This window comes from Lycium ferocissimum, chromosome 9 (assembly GCF_029784015.1).
Source record: "Lycium ferocissimum isolate CSIRO_LF1 chromosome 9, AGI_CSIRO_Lferr_CH_V1, whole genome shotgun sequence".
NCBI classification, from domain to species: Eukaryota; Viridiplantae; Streptophyta; class Magnoliopsida; order Solanales; family Solanaceae; genus Lycium; species Lycium ferocissimum.
This window is the reverse complement of record NC_081350.1, coordinates 55,362,877-55,378,299: the sequence shown is the minus strand read 5'-3', so window position 1 is coordinate 55,378,299 and position 15,423 is coordinate 55,362,877. Positions and strand designations below refer to the sequence as shown.

Here is a 15,423-nt window from a genome sequence, read left to right as displayed (position 1 = left end):
TTTTTGGGGTGGGAAACAACCGCCTTGTTATTTGTTGAAATTTTTACCCGAAAACAGTTCGGGGGTGTACTATATAAGGTTTCCTATTACTTGAGACGATTTAACCTGTTGAGTTGTGATAAATGATAGCCGCATCTAGATTGTTGGAAGATGAAAGCCGTAACCTTCATTGTGATCTCCAATACCTTTTCTTCTGATTTCACTCTTTCGCTTCGTGATTTGTTGTATTTTGAGCAATTAGTGCTTATGGTAACTGATTAGCATTACTGATAACTCATTCACTTAGCATGGTTCAGATGGCTAGCTAGCATGATTAATAACATTAAATGATAAAGATTGTCCAACCTGGCCTAATAAGGTGTTACTAATGTTTCGGTTAAGGCTTATGAATCGTCTCGAAAAGTCTTAGTATTGGTATGAGTCTATCTTGTTCACCGAGTTTCCAGCATGAATAAAGTGAGGGTCATATGGTATTAACAAGACAAAATAGGACTAACAGGAGTCTGAATTCAACCTCAGTTAACTTTTTCTGATTAAATACCCTCTCTGTTTAAGAATGATTGAAACGACTATTATGTTGCAACTAGTTGGGATTTAGACTCATTGCTAACCATAGTCGGCGAAATAGGCCTACAAGGTACTGTTTTTCTTCAAGGCTTAGTCTAAATTCGCCGATGTTATCGTCCAACTGGTCTGCGCTCTAGTGTAGAAACCATGCCTACTCGTCTTGGCGCAGGTTGTGATGACTTTACGTTAAGAATGAGCAATGTAGATCATATGACTATCTATTAGAAAGATTTAAAATCTTGCATTGTCTGCCTATTTCTACGCAACTCATGTGACCGTATCAATATTCATGCCTTTGTATAATTGGATATTCCTATAATATTGCATCTCTGTTCCCCTTTGATCATGTTGAGCATCCGAAAGCCACAAGATCTTGTTATAGCTATTGCAGGGGTTTGATAGATGCTTGTTATTTGAGTAAGAATGCTATGTCACTAGGGCGTTATTTTTTTCTAAGTTGACTGCTATGTTGCCTACTTGCTTGGCCACTATGTTTGCTGTTTGGAGCCATTGTTATGCTCGTAAGGATCTCCTATGCTGCTATTCATTTCCATCACTGTAGCATTCTTGGTTAATCATACGTTGCCAATATAGTGCTGATATTACGCTAAGGACTCGCCGACCTTAAAAAACATGTATGCTATACTTGAAATAGTATAAACGATCTGCAGATTTGTTTGAGTTCATATTTTTACACGTTTAACCTTATTGATCGTATACTAATTCTTTCCTTTCATTTTATGCATGACCATCGCATACGAGTCCGAGGGATTCGTCTTCCGCATTCGGTGTTGGACCATGGCCCAACGAAATACATTATTCCTCCTTCGTCCAATTCGGTCCGCATCCAATGGAATAAAAATGAAGTTCTGGGTCAAAGCCCAATAAGGAAAAAACAAAGGCAAATAGGCCCTAAAATGGCCGAGCCCCATTTAGCTTATTTGCCCTTCTATTTTATTTTTGTGCATTTAATTTGTATTGCATGATTAACTCTTTATTTTGTTTATTTAGATGAATTAGTAGTTTTAGTTTTTAGTAAATGGGTAGGAAGAACTAATATTTAATTCCCTAGTTTCATTTTCTTCTTTTATATTAAATTATCTATAGTACTTATAATATTTATCTATATTAAGACAATTGATTTTCAAGGGCGTGAAACCACAAACGTATACTTTAAATTATATTTTCATTCCTACTATATGGGGAATCTTAAGGTATTACTGATATACAAATGTGAATTCAAATACATTTTATAAACAACTCTTCGAGTTTAAATCAAACATGTACATTTTTGCTAGGTACAAACATGATAAAAGGAAAGGAAAATTCCATTTCGTCCGTACTCTTAAAAAAAGCAAAAATTAGTGAAGGCCCCCCTTGAGTTATTTTCAATTATGTCTAGAACGCTATGTATCACGCAATTTAACTAAATTCTTTTATACAAATTATTATTTTTACAAGTCCTATTTTTGATAACATTACTACATTTTCCTTTAAACTTAGTAATATTTATAAGTTATTTCCCAAACATTTAAGAATACTATATTTATACTTAGCCTAATTAACTTTAAGTTCGGTCGGATTAACCATTGTTAATGGAATATAGAGGATGCCTAATACCTTCCCTCTAGATTAGTTGAACCCGTACCTATAATTTTGGTTTCGTAGACTTTAAAATAAAATAAACTTTAGGTAATTACTCTAATTACCTTAGGTGCCCTAATTCAGCATAAATAATTAGGTGGCGACTCTTAACTTTAAATCACCCTGGAATTACCGGGATGTTGTAAACTATTTTGACTTCGGTTAAAATAGGGTATAACAGGTCTTACTAACCTAATGAATTCTAGGTAAAATTTCTAAATATCCTAACGGGAAGGTCTTAGGCATCTATTAGAATCCGCTAAATACGGTTACCGACCAAAGTTAGGTTAATATAAGGAATTATGACAAAATAATATTTTTACTATTTATAGGTAACATGAGAAAAAATATTTCATCTTAAGTAATTAGGTGATTAAATAAAAGATTTGTGTTTGATAACACAATGGGTTTAGTACGTAGTATACTAGCCAAATTTAATGAATAGAAAGACGTAAGGGATATCATAATTAAAACAAAAGTTATTGATCAATTAAGTCTCAAATGAAATGACGAGGTATTATAGGAAATCTTGTCTTATATGTTTAGAAAATTGTTTTTACGAGGTTTGAACTTTTGAAATAAATTTTTGAGAACATACAAAAAAAAAAAAAAAAAAAAGGTTGAACATATTTGAAGTTTATTTTAGCTAAGTCCAATAGGTAATGCTTCCTTCACATTTTGAATCCGCTCAAGGAAGGGAAGAAGCTGCTGAGTTGTGAATCTCAAACTCTTACCGAAACATAGGTAGCCCTATTCATCCTCTAACTAGATTACTCTAACCAGCCGGGAGCAACAAGAAAATCACTTACACCTTCTTATATTAGTCTACCGTGCTTAACAACACTTATTAAATAATGGATCATAAGATCAATAACCTAACAACATTAATGCTTAAATTAAACTAAACTAAACTAATCACGTAATTCTACATCAACCGAAATAAGAGGGCAAAATCAAAGGATAGTTTTCACCGGTGTATATCAGCGACCTATTCATTTTTCAGCAAAGAAAGGTAGATGATAGTATTTGTTCCAAACAAGCTATATAGTACATATAGCATGTTTACCAAACAAATGCCAGCTGAGCTCAAAAAATGCGGCAAGACTGGCATCAAATATGCTCCAAAGTGCAACAACATTTGACCAAATAACGTAGCTGCAATAAGTCGATTCATAAAGTATAAAAGAATATGGCCATAATACCGTAAAGGCGAGTGATCAAATCATATATAGCAAAGCTCAAAAGTGGGAACCTCAATAAGCACACTGCAACACTCGCTTAAATTTAAGTGTAGCAAAGACATTCTCAAAAGACAAGACCATATGCCAAATATCGTAGCAGCTTTCAACCACAGTAGCAAACCCAAAGTGCAAGACTAGGGACCGATATACTCAAAACTTAATTGAACTAGCATATAAACCATGTTTAACTAAAAAGTCTGCTTATATTCATTTCTCACATAAAATTCAAAATAGGTGAATACAAAAAGTGGATGAAATAGCTTTAGTAATCTTATACATATATAGACACACACGCACACTCAACACAATATGTCAAAGGAGAAATAAATGCGCTTTCCATCTTAAAAGACTTGTAAGATTAATCAAAGTATTTAAAGACATATACATTTTACATTACATTGAATGAAAACCGCGTCGATACTTCCGTTATATCTAATGGCGAAATCAAAATCATGATTATTAATGATGTACGTCCGAATATGGGATGCAGACACGATATACAAGTAATTTTTTTAAAATCGAAAGAAAAGAAATTTCTCATGCTTTTCCACAAACAAATAAACAGACCTTTAAGCCACATTTTCGAATAAAGCACCGAGCATACTAATAAGCGCCAACCATTATCAAAAGACAAATGTAATTTCCTATTTTACTTGTTAATTTTATTACAAACTTCCTATTTTACGACATCGGACAAACAAATTTTAACACAGCACCAACTCGAAACTAAAAGCACCGTAAAACATACAAACAAGGAATCCAAATACGCATCAAAAATCGAAGCGAACTAAAAAAAAAAAATGGAAGGAAGGGATTGCACCGACTTTTTCAAGTGCAAAGAACTAGGGGCTTTGGGTCGCGGATTCACGCTCAAAAGACGACGAATATGGTCATGCTTAGATTAAACCAAAATTTCGAGCATAGGGGTGAAAATATAGTAAATTCGAATGGAACGCTACGTTATTTTGAGGGTGAGAAGTCGGGTCGTTTTTTTTTTCAACCTCCCAAATGAATGCTAGAACTCCTATTTATAGTCATGAGTTAGGGTTTTCTGATTTCAAATTTTTGGCTCCAAAACGAAAAAATCAAGAGTCATTGGAAGTCAAAATTCTGATTCGAAGGCGTTGATCTTTTCTCGAAAATTTGAAAAGTATTTTGGTTTTCAGGTTGACCCCATTAAAGAAGAGAGAGGGGATGTTATAGCCCGAGTCTTACTCAAAAAATGGAAAACCTACACTCGCCATGGTCGATGACATTAGAGCGTTGCTTGAAAAGGAAAGAGACGAGACAAGACCCGTATGGTCGTTTTGCAAATGTTTAGGGTTATTTGGAGATGAACGGGTCAAACTTTAGGGCCATGTTGAGATGGATGAATTTGGGCTTATTTTGGGCCAAATTAGAGATCGATTTTTATACAAATTGGGCCAAGATAGTCTTTTATCTTGGACTTACATGCTTTCTTCCTTATATTTATTTGGGCCTCTAAATTAAAATGAAAGACACTCTTTAGGTATTTATATATTAACGCGTGCTAAAATATTACCTTATATAAAAATATATTTATTAGCACTCAAATAAAATTATACGATATCGCAATAACCGCGCGATAACATTTTTTTTTTTTAAGTTTAAAAGTAAGAAAATGCTATCGTCTAAATATATAAAATAAATGCGATGCGTAAGATGTTAAAAACGATCATGACGATTACGATATTAAGTGATGCAATATAATAATAATAATAATAATAATAATAATAATAATAATAATAATAATAATAATAATAATAATAATAATAGTAATAGTAATAACGGGTAAAAAAAAATGATAATAGCTAATGACTATAGTAGGATAATGAAAACGATGATATTAATAGAAAGCTAATAATTTGTAGTAAAGTATAAATAACTATTCTTAAGTTGTCAAAATATTAGAAGCGCAAAATAAATATTCTTTAAGAAGAAAGAAAGGATAAAATGGGTGTCAACTCTATGATTCTAACCAATTATTTTCTTAAAATTTTATTCAATTAGTAAATGAATTTAATTTTTGCAAAAGTTTGCTCTGTATTGCTGCATGTTGATTATCAAAATATTCTTTCTCTGAAATTTATGTACCAAAATCATGCATAAATCTCATGAATACTATTGATATAAATCATCACTATTTCCACAATTGTTATACTTCTATAATTTAGCATTAAATTCTAAAATACTTTTGAATGAAATAAAATTCATAATTGCACGTCGACTATATATTGTTTGATAATATTTACTTAATTTTTTAAATTTGTACAATCATTAATATAAGGGACAACATAATTTTTTTGAAGTTGTATAATCATTAATGTAAGGACATGCGCAAAGCGCATACTCTATGAAAGAACTTGGAAGATTTAGAAATTTTCCTTGCATTCAATCAATTCATATCTCGGTATAATGCAACCACCGATTTATACAAATTTCTAGATTGGAATGCTAAATTCCTATACTATGTAACTAACTAATTATCATTTTGAATAGCTCATAAAGGAATCAAAAGTGCCATTTTTTCTATGTAATTATGTACAATAACTATCCAATGTATCCTCATCATGTGGGCCTTTGTATTTTTGCTGATAGAAGTGTTTTTGTTGAGGCCCAATAACCTGAGAATGGTCCAATGCTTTCATCCATTGACAAAGTCTAATCGCCTAGCCGTTTTTCTTTGTTTTTTCTTCTTCGACAAAACCAAAGATGAACTTCCTAAGACTTTGTTTTCTTTCTTCGATTCATCAATACAATCCTCCATTGGTGCCGTGTGACGAAGATGCATGTAAAGTGGAAGGAAGTTTCTCCAACATCCCCCCTCAAATTGAGAGGGTAATGAAGAGACACCCAATTTGCCCATTAGATCCCGGCCGAGAAACTCCAGAAAGGTTTGGTGAATAGATCGCCATATTTGAAGTTTAGAAGGGAGAAAAGAGATGGAAATCGATCGATTGGAGTTGTTGATTTGCATGAAACGACAACAAGTTCTATTGATGTTTGGGCGCGTTCATAAAAGACGGGATTTTTAGCTATGTGGATGGCGGCTTGATCAAGTTCTGAGTGAACGGGAACTGAAGAGACGATTAGATTGTGATAGATCTTAAAGAAGACGCACAAGCCATGTTAGTTCGCCTATCACTTTCCTCATAGAGCGATACCTACTTCGGCAAGATAGTTGGAACGATGCTTGTTTTTTGATTTCCAAGAAGGGCACTACCAAGAGTTATAAAGAAACCAGAGCATTGACAGAATCGGGGTGATGAGTCTGTATCCGCATTGTAAAATGCTATGAAAGAAAACAGTGGATTAATCCCTTTTGTCCGATCTAAAGAAGCTATTTCGACCACTCCGAGAGCTAAGGAAAATGAAAAATCGAGAGGGTCACGCATAAATTGGCTAAGTTTCAACACTGCAAAAAAGCAAGGTCTGGTCGAGTATGAGTAAGGTAATTTAATTTTCCAACTAGATGTCTGTAAAGTGTAGGATTAGACATAAGATTCTGATCATCTCCATGTAATTTGTGTGGCAGGGTCAAGAGGTGATGAAACCTCTGGGCAAGTGAGAGCAACTTCCTACAACAAATCTAAGGTGAACTTTTGATCGACAATGTAACCGTGTTTTTCTCTTTAGACTTCCATGCCCAAAAAATAATGGATGTCCCCTAAATCTTTCACTCGAAATTCCGAACTTAGGAAGAGTTTAAGTTGGTCAATTTCATGAATGTCATTACCTGTGATGAGTATGTCATTCACATACATAGCTAGGATAGAAACAAGATCACTACTGTTTTGAAAAACAAGGAGTAGTCATTTAGGGAAGCCGAATCAATCTTAAAAATCGATTCCCAAAGCCTAGCATACCATTGTTCCGTAGGCTTGTTTGAGGCCACAAAGTGATTTTTTGAGTAAACAAACATGATCAGGACTAGGAGGTGATAATCCAGCAGGGAACTTCATGAACACCTCTTCTTATAAATCCCTATGTAAGAAAGCATTACTAACATCTAGTTGAGATACTTTCCATTCCTTTTTTACTGCCACACTAAGTAAACATCTGACTGTGGTCATTTTGACCACAAAGAGAAGTGCTCGGGGGCAGTAATCAATACCTTCTCTTCGATATCCCCCTCACCACCAACCTGGCTTTTAATCTTTCAACCCCTCCATCTGAATTATGTTTAACTTTGTAAACCCATTTGCAAGGCAAAAAAGCTTTCTTATCTTTAGGTAAAATCACCATATCCCAAGTTTGATACATAGTGCTTTTCTCTCAGATTCATAGCTTGTTTCCAAACTGTGGTGAGCAGATGCTTGTTGGAAATTGGTCGGTTCTAATAAATATAAAGGTTGGGTAGTACACTGTTGCTGTGAGATAAAGTATCAAAGAAAAGACACTCGGGTTCGTTGGTCGAGAAACAGAATAGTCAAGATTAGTGAAGAGATAGAATTGCAAAATAATCATCCAAATATGCAAAGTCTATGATGGATTCTAGTACTTTGCCTCGACCGTAATTGAAGTATTTTTGAACTCGGATCGGATTTTGAGGAGATGGAATAGGGTTATGAATAGGATTGGAAGAATTAAAAGGAGCGGGGGAAGAAGTAGATGCATCATGCTCAGGTGAAGGAGTATGAATGATATGAGAATCAGGATGATGAGAGGTGGTAGTATTGAAAGGATCTTCCACATTTGGTATGGGATTGATGGGAGTGAACAAAGAAGAGGGAATATCATGAGAAAAGGAGAAAGGAAAATGGTGTTCATGAAAATGCACATCTTTAGAAGTAAAAATCTTTTTAGACTTTAGATCTAGCAACTTAAATCCTTTTTTATCTTGAGGATAGCCAAGAAACACAAAAGGCGTTGCCCTGTCATCAAATTTCCCTCTTCCTTGAGTCAAAGTAAAAGCATAGCAAAGACAGCCAAAGGATTTAAGTGTCTGATAGTTTGGTTTCCTTCTAAATAGGATTTGATATGGTGATTTTGTAACACCCCATGAATTTGGGGTTAGGTGTGAATGTGTAAAGCTACTAATAAAATGATATTTTAGCTATATTAATCCAGTTAGGATGAATTTGGGTGAAAGTCGTTTTGAAGTCAACCAAATAGTGAAGTTCGTAAGAGTTATCAAACCCGTCTAAATTCAATAGGTCTGACTTCTAATCCAGTTTCATCAAAATAGGTTTGGAATATGGGAAAAAAATCTTAATAAAAGTTGTAGATCTTTGAAATACCTTTACAAAGGTAGGTCGCCCAGCTCCAACGGAGCTCTGTGCTAGGAGTTATACCCATTTTACTGAACATCATCTGTGTAGTGTAAAATTAGGAGGGCGCGGCGTCCCAGGACAAATTTTTAGGAAATTCAAAATTTTGACGCCGTCGAAATAGATACACTGTGTGCGCCGCCCTGGGCGACGCCGCAGGCGATGCACCAGGCCATTTTATGACTAAAGCGATTTTTCCCGAATTTTATAAAGGCCTAACTTTATTATATTCATTCCCACTTCGTTTTGGCCGACTTTTTGAGAGGAAACAACCCTAGGGTTTCCCCAAAACATATAAAGGAGGTTCTTGATCAATTCCCATCATTACTTCATCAATCTAGCATCAAATTAACACTAGTTCATCTTCCAAAAACCCTAGATTCTCGAAACCCAAGAAAGAAAAGAAGAAAGGGACGTTTGGAGACGTTGAGATTCCTTCAATAAGGTATGATGCTTGACTTTTATAATGTTATTGAAAGGGTTTAGGTTAGTGTAGGTTATCCTATGGATTAGAATCCATGATTGATTCATGAAGTGTTCAAGAACACGTTCTAGTCATGAAAACCCTAGCTTTCGTTGGTAAGAAGTGGTTTATGGGTGGAAAGAGAGGTTAGAGAGTTCTAATCTCTCTATCTAAAACTATTGTAGAATAATTGTTGGATTGTGGGAAGTACGCTTGAGCGGGAATTAAGGTATGTCTCTTTTGAAAACCTTCTTCGAACGTATGTCTCTTTTTGGAAACCTTGTTTTGAATGTATATCTCCTTTTAAAAAGTTCTTTATTGAATAAAAAGGTGAACTTTTCAGGCTTTTGAACTCTATTTCATGCTTTGATTGTGGTTGATGTGCTTGAGGGGACAAACCCACATTAAACCTTGATTGTATTACCCTCTATATACGTATATGAAATCATAATCATTTTCTTCCATAAGAGATGGTTAATAAGGATGGCTAAGGGTAGGTAATAATGTTTTCATATTGAAATATGACATTGAAATCTTGGTTAAAGAAGTGTAAACATTTTCAAGACATTCTTTGAAATTGTTTATCTTTACGATATGTCATAATGAACTTTAACGCTAATTGATGGTGTGACTACTTTGAGACAAATTGTGAATCGGCTTCTATGCTATGAAATTTATTGTTGTGTTTGGCCTAGCTACTCGGGAGGAAGGGTAGTGTTACACCTCGAAAAATTTTCCGTTGATGTACAAAGGAATAGACGAACGAAGAGCATGAAGTATATGGTGTTTCGATAAGTAAGAAATAGCATTTGATGATTCTAAATAAGATTTCAAAGACATTTTAAGTAGGAGACGAAAGTTGTTAGGAAAAAGGTATATGTCAAATGTGTAAGATTTACGAGTATCGAATTAATAATGACTTAATGGTTTTGGAGAAAGAGTTATAACATCCCTTGATTGTTAATGAAGTGTTAAATAAGTGTTAAGAAGGTTCCATAAGGATTTAAGAACAAACAAATAAAGGGAATTGAGTTTGTGGGCACTTTGGTAAAACTTGGCAAAATTTTCTGACAAAATTTTTGGTCCAAATTGGGGGGAATATATCCTAGAATATGAGGAGTTTTTCGTGTGTTTTTTTTATCCAAATTGAATTTCATCGAGTCTATTTTCCAACGCAACAAACCGCTCGTCAATGTGACATACGAGTAAAAAGTTATGGCTATTCTACGACGGAATTGCATCGAGCAGAAAATTTACGCGGACCATTTGACGACGTCAGAGACTTTGACGCCTCGTTAGAAAATTACTGCGGCCGTCAAATTGGCATGTATTTCGTCAAATGGTCACAAAGGGACTCATATTTGACTGGCAGTTCTACGGACCATTTTGACGGTCCGTAGGAATTTATACTGCCCATCAAATGGGCACGAAATTGCCCGACTGGATCGATTTTAAGTTATTAAAAGGGAGACCCAAGTTCATTAATTCATTTTATTTTCACTCCACTTCTCTCTAGAACCCTCTAGAACTCTCTCTACTCTTCATCCACAAGAAAACAAAGGAAATCAAAGATCAATAACAAGAATTCAAGTGAATCGAGTGTAAGAAACCCATCAAAGTTCATCTAGCAAGAAATCCAAGCGAAGGTGAAACTGGGTTTTTCTCAAGTGAAGTGTTTGCACCCAAGGTTCATTCCTACACCATCTAAGGTAAGTTTTATGACATTTCCTGTTGTTTAAGGTATTTGTAAGTTGAAACACTTGGATTATATAAGGAAATAAGAAATGGGTCATGAAGGGGGGTGGGAATAGTGTCACTTTTGAGTAAATGTTTGGATTGAGTTATGATTCTTGATACATTATGATTATAATCATGTTATAAATGATATTGAGAACATGGAATAGACATTGTATATGAATGAACGAAATTATGTGATATGACCATGAATATGGATGAATTAAAGTGAATTGAAGTAAGGATAATGTAGTTGAATAAAGGCTATTGTGATGATGTTGTGAAAGTTATTATTGATGTTTGGGAGTTGATATATGATATGGAGGAAGTCGCATAAACAAAGAAAATGTTGTCCAATTTTCTCTAGCTTTAGTAAGCACGTTCTTATAATTGTTTAGCTAATGTCGATACGAATTCTCTTGAAGGTAGAAACATGAGCGTTGAAGAAGAGCAATCAAGCGATAGAATTGTTAAACGAAAGAGGTATGTAAGGCTAGTCCTTTCTTTCTAAGGCATAATTTCTATGGTATGAACCTTCCTATCTTTCTATGACTTACACCTATACGTATGTATCGATGATGAGTCTACGTTATAAAGAGCTCCTCGTGAGATAAATTTAAGAGGCATGTTATGAATATGATGATGAGCCCAAGTCAGAGACCCTAAAGCTCATGATATGATGTTTCTCACAGCTTAATGACGACCTCATAATGCACGATTTCTTGATATTATTCATCGTCGCTAAAACCCACTTCATGATGTTAGTCCCTTCCTTTTTAGGCATGAATTTTATAGCCTATTTTCCCTCCTTCTCCACGAATCTCCTACATTAGAAGAAACAAGAGTTCATGTTCATGAATAGTCATATGAGATAAAGATAAGAGATATATTATGAGCACGATAGTGATGACGATGAGTCTATGACTATAAGGGTACATATGTATGAGATGAAGAAAGAGGTAAGACACGAGTATGATAATCATGATGATGAGTTAAGCTTCAAAGAGTCCTAAAGCGAGATATGATGCTATGAAGTCAACGATTCTAAGTATGGTTCCATTTATAGCACAGTACACTCACCTTAAAACGTTAGTCCCTCCAAGGTGAGATATGATGATTATGACTACTCCATAATATAATCGGGGGTCCACAACCTCATGTCACCCCGACATATCTATAGTTGCCTCCAAGTTCTAATGTATGTGTTATGATGAATGCAAGATGATGATAAGGTTATGATAAGTTTATGTTAAGGTCATGATATGCCTATGAGACGTATGATAATGCTAAGGATGATGTCGATGTCATTTATGTATTTTTATGTATATGTATGTATGTATGCATCGAGTCCGGGGCGGCCGAGTACGGATAGTATTGAGTCCCGAAAGTCGGCGGGTACGGATATCATCCGAGTCGGGAGGGCGAGCACGGATATCATCGAGTCCCGAAAGGGCCGAGTACGTGATGATACCGAGCCTATATACGGTCGGGTGCGTGGCTGTACCGCATTGTAAATTATTGTATATGGTACGTGGATATAACAAGTGTATCTTTAGAGGAATAAAGGGGTAAGTACGTATGGCGAATGTTTAAAAGGTATTATGAGAAATGAACGATTTCTTTATCTTATGCTATCCCTTATGCTCTATCATGTATAACTATTGTTGATGCCTTACATACTCAAGAGACAATGTTCGTACCGATGTCCGTTTTTTAGACGTTGTGTTCATGCCCGGCAGGCTAGACGGGGAGCGGCCGGACTTTATCTGTTGTGAGCCTACTGTGAGACCTTGAGAGCACTCCATTATTCGGAGGTGCCATTGCTTATTGTTTTGTGCATATGTATTTTGGGCACGGCGTGTCTCCGTCCCGTCTATATGTCTAGTACTCTAGTAAAGGCTCGTAGATACGTACGCGTGGGTAATATGGTCTCGCGTATTCTTATCGTATGTATATATTATTTTGATAGCTGAAGGGCTTATGTATATAAAGTAAATATGTTTCAAATACAAATAGTTTTTCTATGATTATGAGTAAAAGGAATATGAATGAACGCAGAATGAGTAGTGCTCGGTGGTCAGCCTCGGGTATCCGTCATGGCCCTAGTTTCCGGTCGTGACAAAAGTGGTATTAGAAATGGGCTAGAAGTGTTCACGAGCCGTGTTCAGTGTAGGTTTGTTTATGGGTGTTGCACACCACAATTCAAACGAGAGGCTACGGTGGCATTTAGGAAAAATGACCATTCTTCTTCTTACGTATCGTCTTGTATAGAGCCATGTTATAAGATTTTCCTCCTAATGGTGCGTTTATGATTTGGAAGAAATTGATGAAAGGAAAAGCTACTCTGCCCTAGAAGGCAAGCAAGCGGATTGCGGAAAGGTCGAACGAGGGCCATCTATGGATATGAAGGGAGAGTGAACCCTAAAATAAGGCCCCATCTCGATTTTTCCGTACCTCGCCCACTTTAGAAGATCGAGGAGGAAGCCTCGAATTTTAGGCCGCACCCCCGTCCTCCTCCGCATGCCTCGAGGCGCAAGAGATGAGACGAGCTTTTCTTGACTCGGTAGTAGTCACCATAGCGAGCCACGGTAACGTGGGTCGAAGAAAGAGAATTCTCCGGGTTTGATCAAGAGTTTAAGGCGCTTCGAGACAACAATTCTCGTGCACTCGGTTCGCCGACAACCAGCGCTTCTCCACGCTCTTGGACCCGTGGTTGACGGATCCTGCCATTCTAGGTCGCCCTGCATCTGGCAGTTCCCACTCGGAATGAGGTGATTCGAGCCGAGACGAGGTCACCCGTGTCGCGACGTGAAGTCAGGGTGAAGTTGGCATTCGGGACCGTGCCGCTTGGGTTCGCATGTTTGTTATCCCGTGCTCGCCCGTGCCATTTTAGGCGCGATTGTCCATCGCTACGTGGTAAAGATAAGGTTCGGTCCACGCGGGTGATAGGCGGCTCTTCATCACCGGTGCACGACCTGCTTAAAGCGAGGCCGCGAATAGTAGCGGTGGTGATGAGATCAAAGAGATGCGGTCACCGAGGGATCCCGGTGCTGTACTTATGCATTCGTGGGCGGCAGATGCGCATCCCGGATATCGTCCCGAGGTATTTTATTAATCATGATATGTATGCGCCGATTGGTTCGGGTCTACGCCGTCATATATTATCCCCTGTGATGATTGTGTTGAGGTGAGCCAACCCAACAAACCGAGATGACTATATTTGTTAACGGCCTAGTGATAGCCTAATCTTGATTTACAAGTAAGCCGATTGACGGTTATGTGAAAAAAAAAATATGGATATAATAATAATATGTATGTATATATATATTGGAATTAGACCGAGTGTGTGGCACAACTTATGAGACAAGCTTCGTATTTATATCCTTTAATGGTAAGTGATCTTATGTTGGATCTTATGAGACAAGCTCTATTATTTATATCCTTTAATGCAATAAGTACGGGTATAGAGGAAGGGAGATATACAGAGTACGCGTGCTTAAGAAATAGTCGTACTATGAGAAAAAAAGGAAGACGCATCTCCCACGAATATCCTCCACTAAGACGAACGAGTAAAGTGTATAAAAGAATAAGTTGGAGAGAAAAATGTGGCCATGAATTACGAGTTTACCATACGATGATAAAGCGATAAAGTTTGTGGCTATTAGCAACGACAAATACGACATGATTATGATTGGTTTCGAATCAATGTTGAGTGCGAATATGTTAGTAAAGAAGTATTAGGCAATAAGGGGTATTAGTGGCGCATGAGACTTAGATCCTTGAAAATAAAAATGGCGGGTTTAAGGAAAAATGCATTTACAGTTACTATAGGTCGATTATAGGAAAGAGAGGGATAACTTGAGATAAAAGAAAGGAAAGGATGATCTTGTAAGTGAACTCTTTTTGTGTATCGAAGAATGGGATACGTGACATTACATGGATGGTACGGATAGCGGAACATACTACTATTGTGAGCATTCCCATGAAACAAAAATTGTTAATTGGAGCGAATCTAGACATTGACTCATAACTACCGGATGAGCTAAGTAAAATACATCCTTGTTCGGATTCTTTGTGTTGGTTGTATTACTTGGATTACTTGTAGTATAGTACGTTAAGACTTCACACACGAATTATCGTAGCTATAAATCATGGGAAGCAGCATGAGTAAGATGTATATAGTAAGGGATATATGAATTTAGATTTGAAGGTGAGGCAACGGATTTGAAAATGAATTAGGCAAAACCCTTAAAGGGGGGAAGCGAGTAAAGAGAACACAAGTATAGAGATTGAAACGATAGACCTGATGTACCGTGAAATTATGGCACATTCGATACTTTTCGGCTATAAGTTTTACTTGTTTTTGAGCGAGTCTAGGTCGTTTGATGTGTTTGTGACATGTTGCGAGTGTTTAACGTGATTCGGGAGAAAGTCGTGAAAATGAAGTGAAAAAGTTGTTCCAAAAAGAAATTTACGGAAAAAT

At 36.4% G+C, this 15,423-nt stretch overlaps 1 protein-coding gene across 1 annotated transcript in view; it reads right to left on the bottom strand.

The window, feature by feature from the left end:
• LOC132032074 (uncharacterized) overlaps positions 1-7,718 on the bottom strand; it is a 12,148-nt gene extending 4,430 nt beyond the window's left edge. The window contains exon 1 of the mRNA XM_059421882.1: positions 7,618-7,718. Within this exon, the coding sequence (XP_059277865.1) occupies positions 7,618-7,718 (101 nt within the window). The remainder of the gene's footprint in view (positions 1-7,617) is intronic.
• Between the last annotated feature and the right edge of the window lie 7,705 nt (positions 7,719-15,423).